Source organism: Pipistrellus kuhlii, unplaced genomic scaffold (assembly GCF_014108245.1).
Source record: "Pipistrellus kuhlii isolate mPipKuh1 unplaced genomic scaffold, mPipKuh1.p scaffold_m20_p_23, whole genome shotgun sequence".
Taxonomy (NCBI): Eukaryota; Metazoa; Chordata; class Mammalia; order Chiroptera; family Vespertilionidae; genus Pipistrellus; species Pipistrellus kuhlii.
This window is the reverse complement of record NW_023425522.1, coordinates 5,583,715-5,597,697: the sequence shown is the minus strand read 5'-3', so window position 1 is coordinate 5,597,697 and position 13,983 is coordinate 5,583,715. Positions and strand designations below refer to the sequence as shown.

At 45.5% G+C, this 13,983-nt stretch overlaps 1 protein-coding gene across 1 annotated transcript in view; it reads left to right on the top strand.

The window, feature by feature from the left end:
* Positions 1-13,983, top strand: part of DNAH9 (dynein axonemal heavy chain 9) — a 294,112-nt gene that overhangs the window by 63,806 nt on the left and 216,323 nt on the right. Inside the window, exons 19-20 of the mRNA XM_036451929.2 lie at positions 344-510; positions 10,361-11,231. Coding sequence (XP_036307822.1) covers positions 344-510; positions 10,361-11,231 — 1,038 coding nt within the window. The remainder of the gene's footprint in view (positions 1-343; positions 511-10,360; positions 11,232-13,983) is intronic.

The window sequence follows — 13,983 nt, the reverse complement described above, 5'->3', positions numbered from 1 at the left end:
GAAGGAAGGAAGGAAACTGGTCTAAGAAATGTTAAAATGTTGTAAGTAGACATGGAGACATGGAAAATAACCCAGCACTCCTGAGAGTAGAGAAAAGGGCACGGGTTACCAGGTTAGAGGTTAGGTCAAGAAGAACAAGAAGAACGGTACTGAGTGGGAAGTAGGTGATAGAAGAGCAGGCAACCCGGAAGACAAGTCAAGGCAGGGGGGTTAAGAACAGTCTAGTGGTACCAGGACCTTGGCCGTGGCACTGCAGCAGAGATGAGGACACTGGGTACTGCTCCACTTTGGGAGTGTGGGGAGGGGAGCCCCAGGTTTGAGCACGCTGACGTCTCCTTTGCAGGAACTGCCTGAGAAATGGAACAACATAAAAAAGCTGGCCATCACAGTGCGGCAGCACGTGGCGCCCCTGCAGGCCAGCGAGGTGGCCCTCCTCCGGCAGCGGTGCACCACCTTCGAGGCCGAGCAGCAGCAGTTCCGGGAGCGATTCCGCAGAGAGGCACCCTTCAGGTATGGCCCCAGGTTGCCGCCGCCGCTGCCTCTGTTCCTTTGAACACGGCGATCTTGGAGTCCCTGGGGATCTCTGCATTGGGTTTGCCTGTTCTCAGGACAGGGACACTAGTCACTGGTCTTACCTCCCACTGAGGTAGGACATGGTGCTGAAGTGGACAGTCCTATCATGGCCTGAGTGAGATAGCCAAGGGCTGTTGGAAAAAAAAAAAAAAAAAAAAAAAAAGGCTGGAACCTTCTGTTCCTCCAGATCTATAAAGGGATTTAATGTGGTAAAATTACTACAGATGTTTTCAAAACATAAATCTGACATGTAACATTCGGTAAGTTTACAAGTACAGTGTGTTACTTTGACACATTTACATATTGTGATATGATTGCTATTGTAGCAATGTTTATCACACTGCATAATTATGGTGCAATATCATGGTCTACTAGAGGCCTGGTGCACAAATTTGTGCACCGGTAGGATCCCAAAGGGGTGTGGGAGGTGGGACATGATCGGCCCTCCTAGCAGGCAGTGAGATACACTTGCTGGCCCAAGATCCATATCCATTCCACTGATGTTCACACTGGTTGTCGGAAGCCACCTGGCCGCTGCTTTTATATTGTTTCTTCCTTGAGGAGCATCTAGGGAGGGGAAGTAGCTGCAATGCCAGAGGCCAACTTCCAGGAGGCCGGCAGTGCTGTTGGGATCATGATGGTGGCACTGGTCTGTCCATGCTTGGCTCATTCTCTGGAGATTGGACCTGCAGGAATGCTGAGGGAGGGAGTGGCTGCCACCGGGTTGGTGAGTCACCGGGACAGGTCTCAGCTGAGTGGTCCTCCCCCTGTGGGAATGCACTGACCACCAGGGAGTAGCTCCTATAGTGAGCATCTGCCCCCTGGTGGTCAGTGCTCATCATAGCAACCCATCGTTCCAGTTGTTCCAATCATTTGGTCGCTTAGACATATATATGTGTGTGTGTGTGTGTGTGTGTGTGTGTGTGTGTGTGTATACACATTACTATACTGGAGGCCCTATGTACAAAATGTGTGCAAGAGTAGGCCTTTGCAGCCCTGGCTACCTCAGCTGTGGTGCAGTCCCAGCTTTGTCTGGAAGGTCATCAGAAGGTCGTCCAGAAAGACGTCTGGACAGTTTTCCACTGTTTGGCCATTCAGTCAATTTGCATATTACACTTTTATTATTATACTAGTAGATAGATACTAGAGGCCCAGCATGACCTGTAGGGATCCTGCTGAAACCAGCAGTCCAACATCACCTGTTGTTGCTCCTGCCTGCCACTCCCACTCATTCTGGTCCCACTGCACCTGCCGTGGGCTCATGCCCAGTCAGTCCCAATTGGGAGAGGCTCACACCACCACAGCAGCACTTGCCAGCCATGAGCCCTGCATCAGATGTCCATCAGTCAGCTGAGCAGCACTTCCACTGTGGGAGCACAGTGACCACCAGGGGGCAGCTCCTCCATTGAATGTCTACCCCCTGGTGGTCAGTGCACATCATAGCGACCAGTCGACTAATCTTTCAGTTGTCCGGTCATCCAGTCACTTAGGTTTTTATATATATATAGATTTATTATATTATGCATTGGTTTCTATGGCTTATTGACAACTTGTTACAAGTTTGTAGCCTTAAATGTACTCTTATTGGCATTCCCATCACCTGGTAATCACCATTTTATTCTCATACAATACTTGTCTTTCTATGACTTAGCTCAGTACTATGTGCTAAAGGTCCATTGTGTTGTTGCAAATGGGAGATATCACTTTTTATCGTTGCTGAGTAATATTGTATTATGTATATGCTTCACATCTTTTTATCCATGCCTCCATTGATGGACTGTTCCCTTGTCTTGGCTATTGTGATAATGCTGCAATAAACATGAGAGTGATGATATCTCGTTGAAATCCGGTTTCCATTTCCTTTGGTTATATACCCAGAAGTGGAATTGCTGGATTGTGTGGTAGATCTATTTTTAATTTTTGAAAGAAACTCTATATTATTTCCTATAGTGGTTGGAACTAAAATTTCTGGGTTTTTACTAAACTGTTAGCATTCTAAGTTCTCACAGACTCCTTTTGGTTTTAAAAAAGGCTGATAGAATTTAAAATAATTTTGGAAGGCATTTTGGAGGAAGGATTTGAGGTAAAAGATTTACTTGGGGTGTGCATTCTCTACTTAGTAATGCTCAGATACCCCCTACTTGAGATTAGGGCTCTTTACATAAACAAAACAACTATAGGATGGGCAGTCCTCTCACATGTGTGCATGTACGCGTGCGCACATGTGAACACACACACACACACACCTTCCCTTGGTGAAGATGTCCATATGGGCTCTGTCTTGCCCACTGTCAGCACCTGGGGCTCCAACCAGAAGAACACACTGATCTGGACAGCCCTGTGTCTGCTGGTTCTTATGGTCCTGTGTCTGCTGGTTCTTATGGTCCTGTGCCTACTGGTTCTTATGGTCCTGTGTCTGCTGGTTCTTATGGTCCTGTGCCTGCTGGTTCTTATGGTCCTGTGCCTGCTGGTTCTTATGGTCCTGTGTCTGCTGGTTCTTATGGTCCTGTGTCTGCAGTTCTGGAAGGTCCTGTGCCTGCTGGTTCTTATGGTTCTGTGTCTGCTGGTCCTTGTGGTCCTGTGTCTGTGGTTCTTATGGTCCTGTGCCTCCTGGTTCTTATGGTTCTGTGTCTGCTGGTCTTTGTGGTCCTGTGTCTGCTGGTTCTTATGGTCCTGTGTCTGCAGTTCTGGAAGGTCCTGTGCCTGCTGGTTCTTATGGTTCTGTGTCTGTTGGTCCTTGTGGTCCTGTGTCTGCTGGTTCTTATGGTCCTGTGCTTGCTGGTTCTTATGGTCCTGTGTCTGCAGTTCTGGAAGGTCTTGTGCCTGATGGTTCTTATGGTTCTGTGTCTGCTGGTCCTTATGGACCTGTGTCTGCTGGTTCTTATGGTTCTGTGTCTGCTGGTCCTTGTGGTCCTGTGTCTGCTGGTTCTTATGGTCCTGTGTCTGCTGGTTCTTATGGTCCTGTGTCTGCAGTTCTGGAAGGTCTTGTGCCTGCTGGTTCTTATGGTTCTGTGTCTGCTGGTCCTTGTGGTCCTGTGTCTGTGGTTCTTATGGTCCTGTGCCTGCTGGTTCTTATGGTTCTGTGTCTGCTGGTCCTTGTGGTCCTGTGGCTGCTGGTTCTTATGGTCCTGTGTCTGCAGTTCTGGAAGGTCCTGTGCCTGCTGGTTCTTATGGCACTATGTCTGTGGTTCTGGATGGTACTGTGTTGCTGGTAAAGTGGGAACTGTCCCATCACTTCAGCTCCAGGGTTTCTTTCTGACTTGCTGAGCTGCTTTCTGGCTCTCCCTCTAGTTTGGGAGGGACAAGCTTGGAAGTTGCCAAGCTGAAAATGCCCTACATAAGGAGGAAAGAACATTTTCATTTCTAAGGGTTTCTTACCCACAGAAATACAATGCTGAGAGACACAGGTTAACATAACAAATCAAACACCCACAACTTTATTGGAAGGACATTTAGCACAGTGATTATATACGTGAACTTTGGATGCAGGCTGCTCAGTTAGACGTCTAATCTCACGTCAACAACTTACTGTGTATGTCAGGGAGCTACTCAGCATCTCTCTGCTTCCGTTTCCTCATCTGTTAAATGGGGTTAAGAATAGCATTCACCTCAGAAGGTTGTTGGTGGGATTAAAGGAGTGATCTTTGCTCAGAGCCTGCCACCAGGGTGACGAGCCATCATGGTTTTCCTGGGATTCTTCTGGTTTAATCCTGAAGATCATACATCCAGGGAAGCCCCTTTCTTTCAGGCCAATTGGATCATGGATCATTCAACCTGGCACGCAGTGAGGACCTACTTGATCCTATTATTTATTCATCAAACATTTATTAAGCAGCTACTGCCTCCCCAACATTATACTTTGACTACAGAGAGCAGGATGAATATGTTAGGAAGCAGGGAAGGACACGTGAAATATATAACCTGGCCTCTGAAGCAGTGTGTGAGCTGACCATCAGAGTCACCCGGGAGCATTAGAACTCCCAATGTCCAACCTCCCTATGGGCCATCCGGACTTTGTGAAGCCCCCCAAGTGATTCTAATGTGCAGCCCAGTTTGTGACTGCTGCCCTGGGGAAGTATCTGGTTTCTCTATAAGCAGTTGTGCCTGGGCACGTGGCCCCAAAGGTGTGTGTATCCTTGAGAGGGATTTCCTTAGGAGCTACGCCCTTGTTCCAAAGAAGCATCTACTGCTCAAAACATTAATGGCACTCCTTCTGGGACTTTTTGGTCAGTCTGAGGCACATTGGGTTGACTCTTTTTTGGCATATGGTAGGAGCTTTGAAATCCAACACTGAGGGTGCAGAGCCAGAGCTGAGGGGGAAACTGGTCACCATGCTGAGTCCTCCTGCTTCATGTTAGCAGCAGTAACACTGACTGCAGCAGCCTTAAAAAGAATGACACATTTTTTTGTTTGTTTTGCATCAGCTGATCTTAAGAAAATTCCAAGAAAGAAATTCTAAAGATGTTTGGTGAACTATCTTCCCAAACAGACTTCTGAGACTGCTTGAGAGGAAACAGAGCCTTGTTGGCTGGTGCGCTTTTGCATGTCTGTTGGAAATCTGGTGGCCCTCCCTCCTTCGTTGTTGCATCAAGTGTGCGTGTCAATCAGCTGATGTTGTTTCTTCATTTGCTGGCTGCATTGTTTTCTCCTTCTTAGCACTTGTATCTGCTGCCTCTGAGGACTCTTTGCTGGGTTTTCCAAATTCACATCTGGTAATTTGACATGCAGATGCATCTTTGCAAAAGAACCCTTTTGAAAAGAACTGCTCACAGCAGTATGCAAAACCAGATGCTGCCGCAATTCTGATGTATTTCTCTTCTTGTCGAGAAAAGAAAACTGGCAGGACTAGAGCAGAATTGTAGATTTGTTGCTGAAGGGAATCTTAGTGGGTGTCAGCTCATGTTCTTTTTTTTCTTTTTTAATCCTCACCTGAGGATATTTTCCCATTGCTTTTCAGAGAGAGTGGAGGAGAGAGGGAAAGACAGAGAGAAACATCAATGTGGGGGAAAAAAAACTCCACATCGATTGGTTGCCTTCTGCACATCATTGACCAAGGCCCAGGCCAGGGAGGAGCCTGCAACTGAAGTAGTGCCCTTTACTGGAATTGGATCCGGAACTCTACGTTCCACGGGCTAATGCTCTATCCACTGAGCCAAACCAGCTAGGGCTCAGCTCATGTTTTGTTTGATTTCTTAGTTTGATGTTTGTGAATGTGTGTGTTTAAAAAATTTAAGTACTGTGTGTGGCAAATGAGTATAATTCTGGACACTTGTAGGTCCTTTACAAATTTCTAAAATGCAGACCCTGCTCCATTCCTCTGTGAATGCAAGTTTCTGCTCCTGAGTCGATTGAGGGTTAAGCTTACAATGATCTTGTCTTTGAGGAGAAAAAGGAAAGTGAGTGTCTCATTAAGCGCTTGCAGTCTGACAGGTGCTGGGGAAGTCAGGTTGCTGGGGTTGAGGTTCTTCATGTCCAAGTCAAGTTTTACTCCCTCCTTAACGCTTAACTCTAAGCTGTCTCAGCATATTCTTAGCTGAGCTCTCTCACATCACAGCAATTGGCTAAATCATCATACTCAGTTTCAGGAACTTTCCACAGATTTTAAAATTGGAGATTAACTCTTCCCTTTGAGTGAAAGGAATGCTTCATTCATGCTTCGAGCTACATTCACTTCTTTAGTCGTCCTGACCTTGAGCAAGGTCTTTCTGATCTTAAGAAATGATGCCATGGCATACAGTTTTCTTACCCACATCAACACCAAGTAACCCAGGCATTTCTAAGCCAAAGCATTTGATCCCGATGAGCTCCAGCTCAATGGAGGCCATTTGTGTTTTTCCTCTCGCTGGCAACCAGATTCTGTGCACAGTTGGGAGAGCATTTTTGGAGACACTTTCACTGGGTGTTGCTCTGCATGATAACCAGAGAAAGAAAGGCTTTCCAAACAACCCAGTGCAGCAGACACGAGGAAAAGGGGGCTCTGTCTTGCTTGCACAGTGTCTGTTGTCTCTTTGTTAGCTGGAGAAAAGAGCTATATTAGTCATTCAGTCTCCAAGGGACGTATTGAAATCCTAACACCTGTCATTAGTTCAGCTTGATCCTGTTCTCCCAGTTAATCTGACTCATTCACATCATTTAGGCTTCCATAGAGCAGAAGAGGTTCTGGTCTTAACAGTGGAGTTAGCAAAACATGATGTAAGTGGTAGGGTTTTTAAAAAATACACATTCCCTGACCTCTGAGACTTACAGTCTCAGGGACAATTTCAAAAATGAGCAATTTGACATGTTCATGGGGATGCCAACATTAACCCACACTGAGGAGGCACTTCTCGCCTTCTATAGGAGACAGTGCTTGAGCCAAAAGGTAAATGAAAATTAGCCATTTAGAGAAAAGAGGTGGAGGGAGGAGGATATTCTGGGCAAAGGCAGCAGAATGTACAAAGGCACAGAAGAGTGAAGAAGTAGGGAATGGCTGGAGAGCTGCCTGTGTGTGTGGCTGGAATGCAGGAAGTGGGAGATGAGAATGGAGAGAGATCCATGTGCCCAGGTTTTGTCCATGATCAGCCACTTAGGAGTCAAAATATCATGCTCTGATAGCTGTTGAGAACAGATTAGGATGAAACAGGCCAGGTGTTCCATGGGAGAGTGGGTTAGAGAGAGAATGATGGAGGGAGGATCAGCAGGATTGACTGAGTATGGGAGATAAGTAGGGAGGAGAGCCTGGCACAATCCCCCACCTTTCATTTTGTACAAGTAAGTGGAAGGTATTGTTTTACTGCTCACTGAGACTGGGGGCCACCGAATGAGAAGAACTGAAAGATCACAAATTCAGATCGGATATATGGAGTTTTACGATACCTCTGGAGTATCAAGCTGAGGTGAGTCATCATTTACTGTATGTACAGGTATGGTACCGAGGTGAACACTTAGCAACTGCTAGCTTCCCACTTAATCCACTCCCTCTCTCCCTGTGCTCATGTCTAGGTCAGACCTGAATTAATCACTTTTCTAAGATCACATGCATGAGCACCATAGTTCCATTTCTCTTAATTATAGTTTTATTCATCCAGACTTTCTAGGCATTTCTCTTTCAGATTAAAATACTTTTGCATTATTATTTTAATTTCAAAGACTTACTACACCCTTTTCCCTTCTATTACTTTCTTGTTCTTATACTGTATTGCTCCCTCAGGGTTTGTAGAACTGCTTCAGGTTTATTAGGCACATTAATCAGGTTTACGAGTGTCCTGCCAACTTGCACTAGCGTTTTGAAATGAGAAGAGGGTTACCTGCCCTCGTGCCTAGAGGTTCCTTCCATTCCTTAGGCCAAATTGATTTTTACGTGTGCTCATCTGCAGGAAATGATTGTTCACAAATATAAACCGTAAACAAAAGTTATGCCACAGAGCTGATGAGGTTTGACAAATTATTACCTCTTATGAATAGTTAAGGAACCAATATTGATTAAGAATTTCATATGTGCTAAAGAAAGAATGGTTAGAAAGATCATTTATTATCACCTGTGTATATCCCCAAACACTTGAATTATTCTTATCTTACTAATAAACTATTCCTGAATTATAGTCCATTCATAAATTAAACAAAATGTGGGCTTTGCCAAAACTGGTTTGGCTCAGTGGTAGAGCATCGGTCTGCGGACTGAAAGGTCCCGGATTCAATTCCGGTCAAGGGCATGTACCTTGGTTGTGGGGACATCCCCGGTAGGGGGTGTGCAAGAGGCAGGAGGCAGCTGGTCGATGTTTCTCTCTCATCGACGTTTCTAGCTCTCTCTCTCTCCCTTCCTCTCTGTAAAAAAATCAATAAAATATATATTTTTAAAATATGGGCTTTTAGAGTTTTGTCTGGTAGGTTTTTTATTAACACCAGGAGGCTGTTTACTTTTTAGTTATATTCTAGTTAAGATAAAAAGCAGAACATACACTCTCCAAAAGTTAGTCTTTGCAAATGAAGAATAAGCAGAAGGGCATTTATGCCTGGGAATCTTTCCTGCTGGACCATGTGCCATGAGGATTTACCTTTCTTTTCTTCTAGGTCTTTTTCTACTGCTCTTATACGGCAGTGAGCTCCTTGCCTATATAAGCATAGGGCCCCTTAATCTTTGTGACTCCAACCTTGTGTTTCGTTCTGAAACACTTGGGAGCCAGAGAATAATGAAGATGTGCAGTGATGGTGAATCTCATTCCTGTAAGATGTAAGTCCACAATCAAAGCACATGAGCTACAAAGTATTTGAACAGGAGGGAATCAAAGACAGGCAGCATCAAAGTTCCCCTGACACTAAGTTAACGGTATGCATAACTGTTACTGTGTTCCATGATCAATAGGCTTACATGGTGAGCAGTTCAGGTAAATAGCTTTCATTAGGATTATTTTCCATCTTCTCTAGTCAAATATTTCCAAGGACATCTGGAAGAAGAGGTGGTTCAAGCAAAAGAGTTCATATGTCATTCTCTTCCTTTTTGCCTCTCCTCTATACCCCACCAACTAACACATCCTATCCTAGTCACTCATTGCCTCTCAACTTCACCTTCATGATGTACCTGATGATGCCCTGTTCTGCTTGTAGAGAAACATAGTATTCACCCTGAAGTCATGTTACCCCCAATATCTAGCTCTCCAGCCATATAGAACCAAGGAAGCCTGAAGTCAGAAAGGGTTAAAGCGAGGTTAGGGGAGAAAAATGAGAGGCTCCTTGAACACATGGGTTCTGGGCTCTCCTGACCAAGGCAATGTTATCTGCCCATGTGGGTTCCTTTGCATGGAAAGTTCTATGCTGGGATAGGTGCTATTCTGGTGCTATACTTGGGCAGGGGAGCAGCATAAAGTAGGTTAATACTGGAGAGGATCAGCAGCAGTAGATGTATGTCATAAGCATTGGAGAGAATAGGAGGAAATGTGAACTGAAACTGTAGAGCTAAGTATCTGCTAACAAGAGTCAAGTTCTGAACCAGAGGCTGCCCCCAGATGCAGAGGGAGCAGGCCAGAGAAGGGTGAAGGCAGATCAGGACAGCTCGGCAGAGGGACTTGAGCACACAGTGACTGTATGGGCCTTGGCTCAAGTGGTTCTCAGACTCAGAGGTGCTGTTGCCTGAAAGTGAGCAGGTCATCAAACAATGACAGCACCTGGCACACTGGAACCACCTGAGGAGTTTGAAAAATACCCTTCCCTGGGTCCCACACCCAAAGATTCAGGTTTAATTGGACTGGGGAGCATCCTGAGCCTGGAAATCATTTGAAGTTTCCAGGAGATCTACTCTGCAAATCCTACTAGACTCAGAGCCACTGCCCCAGAGGAAGCAATGCCAGGTGGGGTCTGGCTGGACTTCTGCACTGAAGGACTGCCTACTCTTGTAGCTCCCAAAAGGAACCTGGCTTTACAGCACCTACAGTACAAGACATTGCTCTTGTCAGGTGGTGTGGAAGCCCACAGTGGGGAAGCTAACAGGGACTGGACAAAGGGGTGTTCTCCTCTACCACTGGATGGGGAAGTAGGTAAAGCAGAGGATGAGAGAAGTACTTTTACCTTCTCCCATGTGAAGAAAAGATCCATGTATGATATTCCTCTTGAATTGCCTTTCCTGAAATTGGTTATGCTTAGCCTATTCCAACCTGCCTGACTGTTTTTTCTTCCCAGGCTTTGGTGGAAGTCACTGCTCTTTGCTAAAATCCAAAGCACTTAAAAATGAACGCTGGTGTTAGTTTGGGGATTCTAGGAAATGGGGGCTTGTCTTTCTGCCACACTTACAAAGCGAACACATTATGTTTTGTAGGTTTGATAGCACCGACCCTCATCGAAGCCTGGATGCCAGACACATGGAGCTCCAGCAAATGGAATCCGCCATGGCCTCCATTTCCGACTCTGCCAGCTTGTTTGAAGTCAACGTTCCTGAATACAAGCAGCTGAGACAGTGCTGGAGGGAGATCTGCCAGCTGAAGGAGCTCTGGGACACGGTGGGCATGGTGACCTCCAACATCCATGCCTGGGAGGCCACCCCATGGAAGAGTATCAACGTGGAAGAGATGAACCTGGAGTGCAAAAGATTTGCCAGGTACCTGCGGAGCCTCGACAAGGAGGTCAGGACCTGGGATGCATTCACAGGCCTGGAAAGCATGGTGTTGAACATGCTGACCTCCCTGCAGGCAGTGGCCGAGCTGCAAAACCCGGCCATCCGGGAGCGGCACTGGAGGCAGCTGATGCAGGCCACAGGTGTAAGCTTCACCATGGGCGAGGACACCACCCTAGCGCAGCTTCTGCAGCTCCAGCTGCACCGCTTTGAGGACGAGGTCCATGGCATCGTGGACAGAGCTGTGAAGGAGATGGGTATGGAGAAGACCTTAAAGGAGCTGCAGGCCACGTGGGCAGGCATGGAATTCCAGTATGAGCCCCACCTGCGGACCAGCGTCCCTCTGCTGCGTTCAGACGAGGACCTCATCGAGGTGTTGGAGGATAACCAAGTCCAGCTGCAGAACCTGATGATGTCCAAGTACATCGCCTTTTTCCTGGAGGAAGTGTCGGGCTGGCAGAAGAAGCTGTCCACGGCGGACGCTGTCATCTCCACGTGGTTTGATGTGCAGCGGACATGGTCCCACCTGGAAAGCATATTCATTGGCTCCGAAGACATCCGGGCTCAGCTGCCCCAGGTACCTGCTCAGGGAATCCCGCTTGTTTCCTTACCTGGGCCAAGGGAAGAGCGCCCGGTCCCTGCATCCCCTAGACTAGGGGTGTCGAACTCAATCAGAGAAGGGGCCAAAATCTAAAATCCAGCCTAAATTGCGGGCCGAATGGTTTACTGAACAGTCATAAACTGTCATTGTGATGGAAACGCAGCGGAGTGCAGTGATGACAGTGTGGTGCGGGCCACATTGCAAGGCCTGGCGGGACGGATTTGGCCCGCGGGCCTTGTGTTTGACACATGTGCCCTAGACCCTTGGTTCTCAACCTTCCTAATGCCACGACCCTTAAATATGGTTCCTCATGCTCTGGTGACCTCCAACCATAACATTATTTTTGTTGCTACTTCATCACTGTAATTTTGCTACTTTTAATGAATTGTAATATAAATATCTGTGTTTTCCGATGGTCTTAGGCAACCCTGCTAGGGGTTCTCAACCTGTGGGTCGTAAGAACGGCTAGCAGGGTCGCCTAAGACCATCGGAAAACACAGATATTTACATTACAATTCATTAACAGTAGCAAAATTACAGTGATGAAGTAGCAACGAAAATAATGTCATGGTTGGGGGTCACCACAGCATGAGGAACCGTATTAAAGGGTCGTGGCATTAGGAAGGTTGAGAACCACAAGTCTAGACCTTCCCTCCTCTGCCACTCACCATGGTTTCACTCAAAGGTGTCTCCAACAAACATGACCTGACAGGCCACTGAAAGTCAGGCAGAAAAAAAGGAGAAGGTAGAATGCACGGTATCAGTTTGTTCATAGATGGGTTGGGAAAGAAAGGAGACCCGGGTTTTTAAAAAGTAAATACAGGAAAGGGGAGAAAATATTAGTACTGCCACCGGGGATGCACTGCTCAGGGGTGGCTCCGCAGATCATTACGATGCAGGTCTAGATTAGCAGGGGGCTTGCTTTGCTGGCAAACTCCAGCTCCTTCTCAGCAGTGAGCCATTCGGCAAACCCCTGGTCTGCGCCAGATGCTAAATACCTGTCTGCAGCTAAATAGTGATGAATTTCTCTAAAACATGTGTTCTCATTTCTCCCTTCCCTGAGGTTGATTGCCTCTTGTCCTAATTATTATGCCATTATCTTGCCCCCTCTCAGTGGACTCTAATTCATTTACTGTGGGTTTATTTTTTATTTTTTGTGGCCTTTTTCTCTACCTCATCAGCACAGAAAGTTCTTTGCTTAACAAATCAGTTTGATTCCAAAATGTAATATGGTGTTCAGGTCTTGCTTGAAAGTTAAAGTACATTTCATTAAAACATGATATTTTTCTAACTCATCCCACAAAAGCATGTGTAATGTAATAATGCAGATTAAAGGTTGTGCATTTGGGATGAAAAGCAACAGAAAAGCAACAATTCTCTTAGAGCCATTGTAATTCAGCCAAACTGAGCAAGCCAGACTTTTTCCCTCCCATGCCTGTGATTGAGGAGGAGCAGGCCTCATCAGAAGGTAAAGACACAGGTGGAGACTTCTGTAGACGTTATAGGGAGCATCTGAAAACTTGCAATTACACATAATAAAAAATTAGCATCATTAACTTCTCCACACAGGTTGGTGTTAAAATATGTAAACATACATTAATTTTCTTTGTATTAGCAATGCAACAACAAAGGCAATTTCAAAACAATAAAATCAGTCATCATCTTACATTCTGACTAGTAACTAATTACATCCTGTTATGAATATTTCCCAACTTTTGTTCATGTATGTACATAATTTTACATAATTGTTCTTGGCATAACTATATTTTTTTATCCAGCTCTTTTTATTCAAACATTTATGCTGAATATTTCCAATATGTCTATAACCTTGATACTTTGTCATCTTTAATCGGAGTGAAATATTTCATTGAAGAACCATGATTTACTCAGCCCTGCCCTCTTGTTGTTATACCTTCTTAGGAGAGAGGTGTGGATGCAGAGGTCTGGAGCAGACAGGCCACCAGCTTGGGCTCGAGTCCTCACACTTCCTCTTGCAGGACCTTGGACAACTTCCTTAGCTTCTCTCTTCCATGGTTTTCTCATATGCCTACAGCAGGATGTTAATTAAAATAGTACACATTGTACATACCATTATGATCGTTTGTGTGCAATAATAATACCACAGCTGTAAGCAGGTGCCAGGTATTGGGATAAAGTCCTTTTCACATCATATGTTATTGTCTCAGTCATTTCAGCAACCCTATATGGGTATGGGTGTTTGGGTGAAACAATGGTATCTAATTAACTTTGACATGACATTTGCTGAGGACAAGCTTACCTTGGTTATAGTACAGAAATTCTGCATGGACCCAGGAAAAAACCATTGGGTTCACTGTCTACCTGACTTAGGAATTATGTGTTTAATGCCAGCAGCTCTCAAAGTGTGGTTTGGTGGCCCCTGAGGGGTTGCTGAGACCTTTACAGGAGATCCTCAAGGAAAAACCTACCTTAATAAAAAGTTAAAGTATATTTGTGGGCTTTTTTCTGCTCATTCCTCCATGAGCAGGCAGGGGGGCTTTCCAGGAGCTGTGTGACCTGTGCTGTCACAACAGACTGAATGCAGAAGCAGACGGGAGAGTCTGGCCGACTTCTGAATTAGACCTGACACAAATGAGATTTGAAGAAGTAAAACAATGCTACTTCTTTCTCTGAGTTATTTTGTTTGGAAAATCATATTTTATTTTTGAATATGTTTTTATTGATTTCAGAGAGGAAGGGAGAGAAAGAT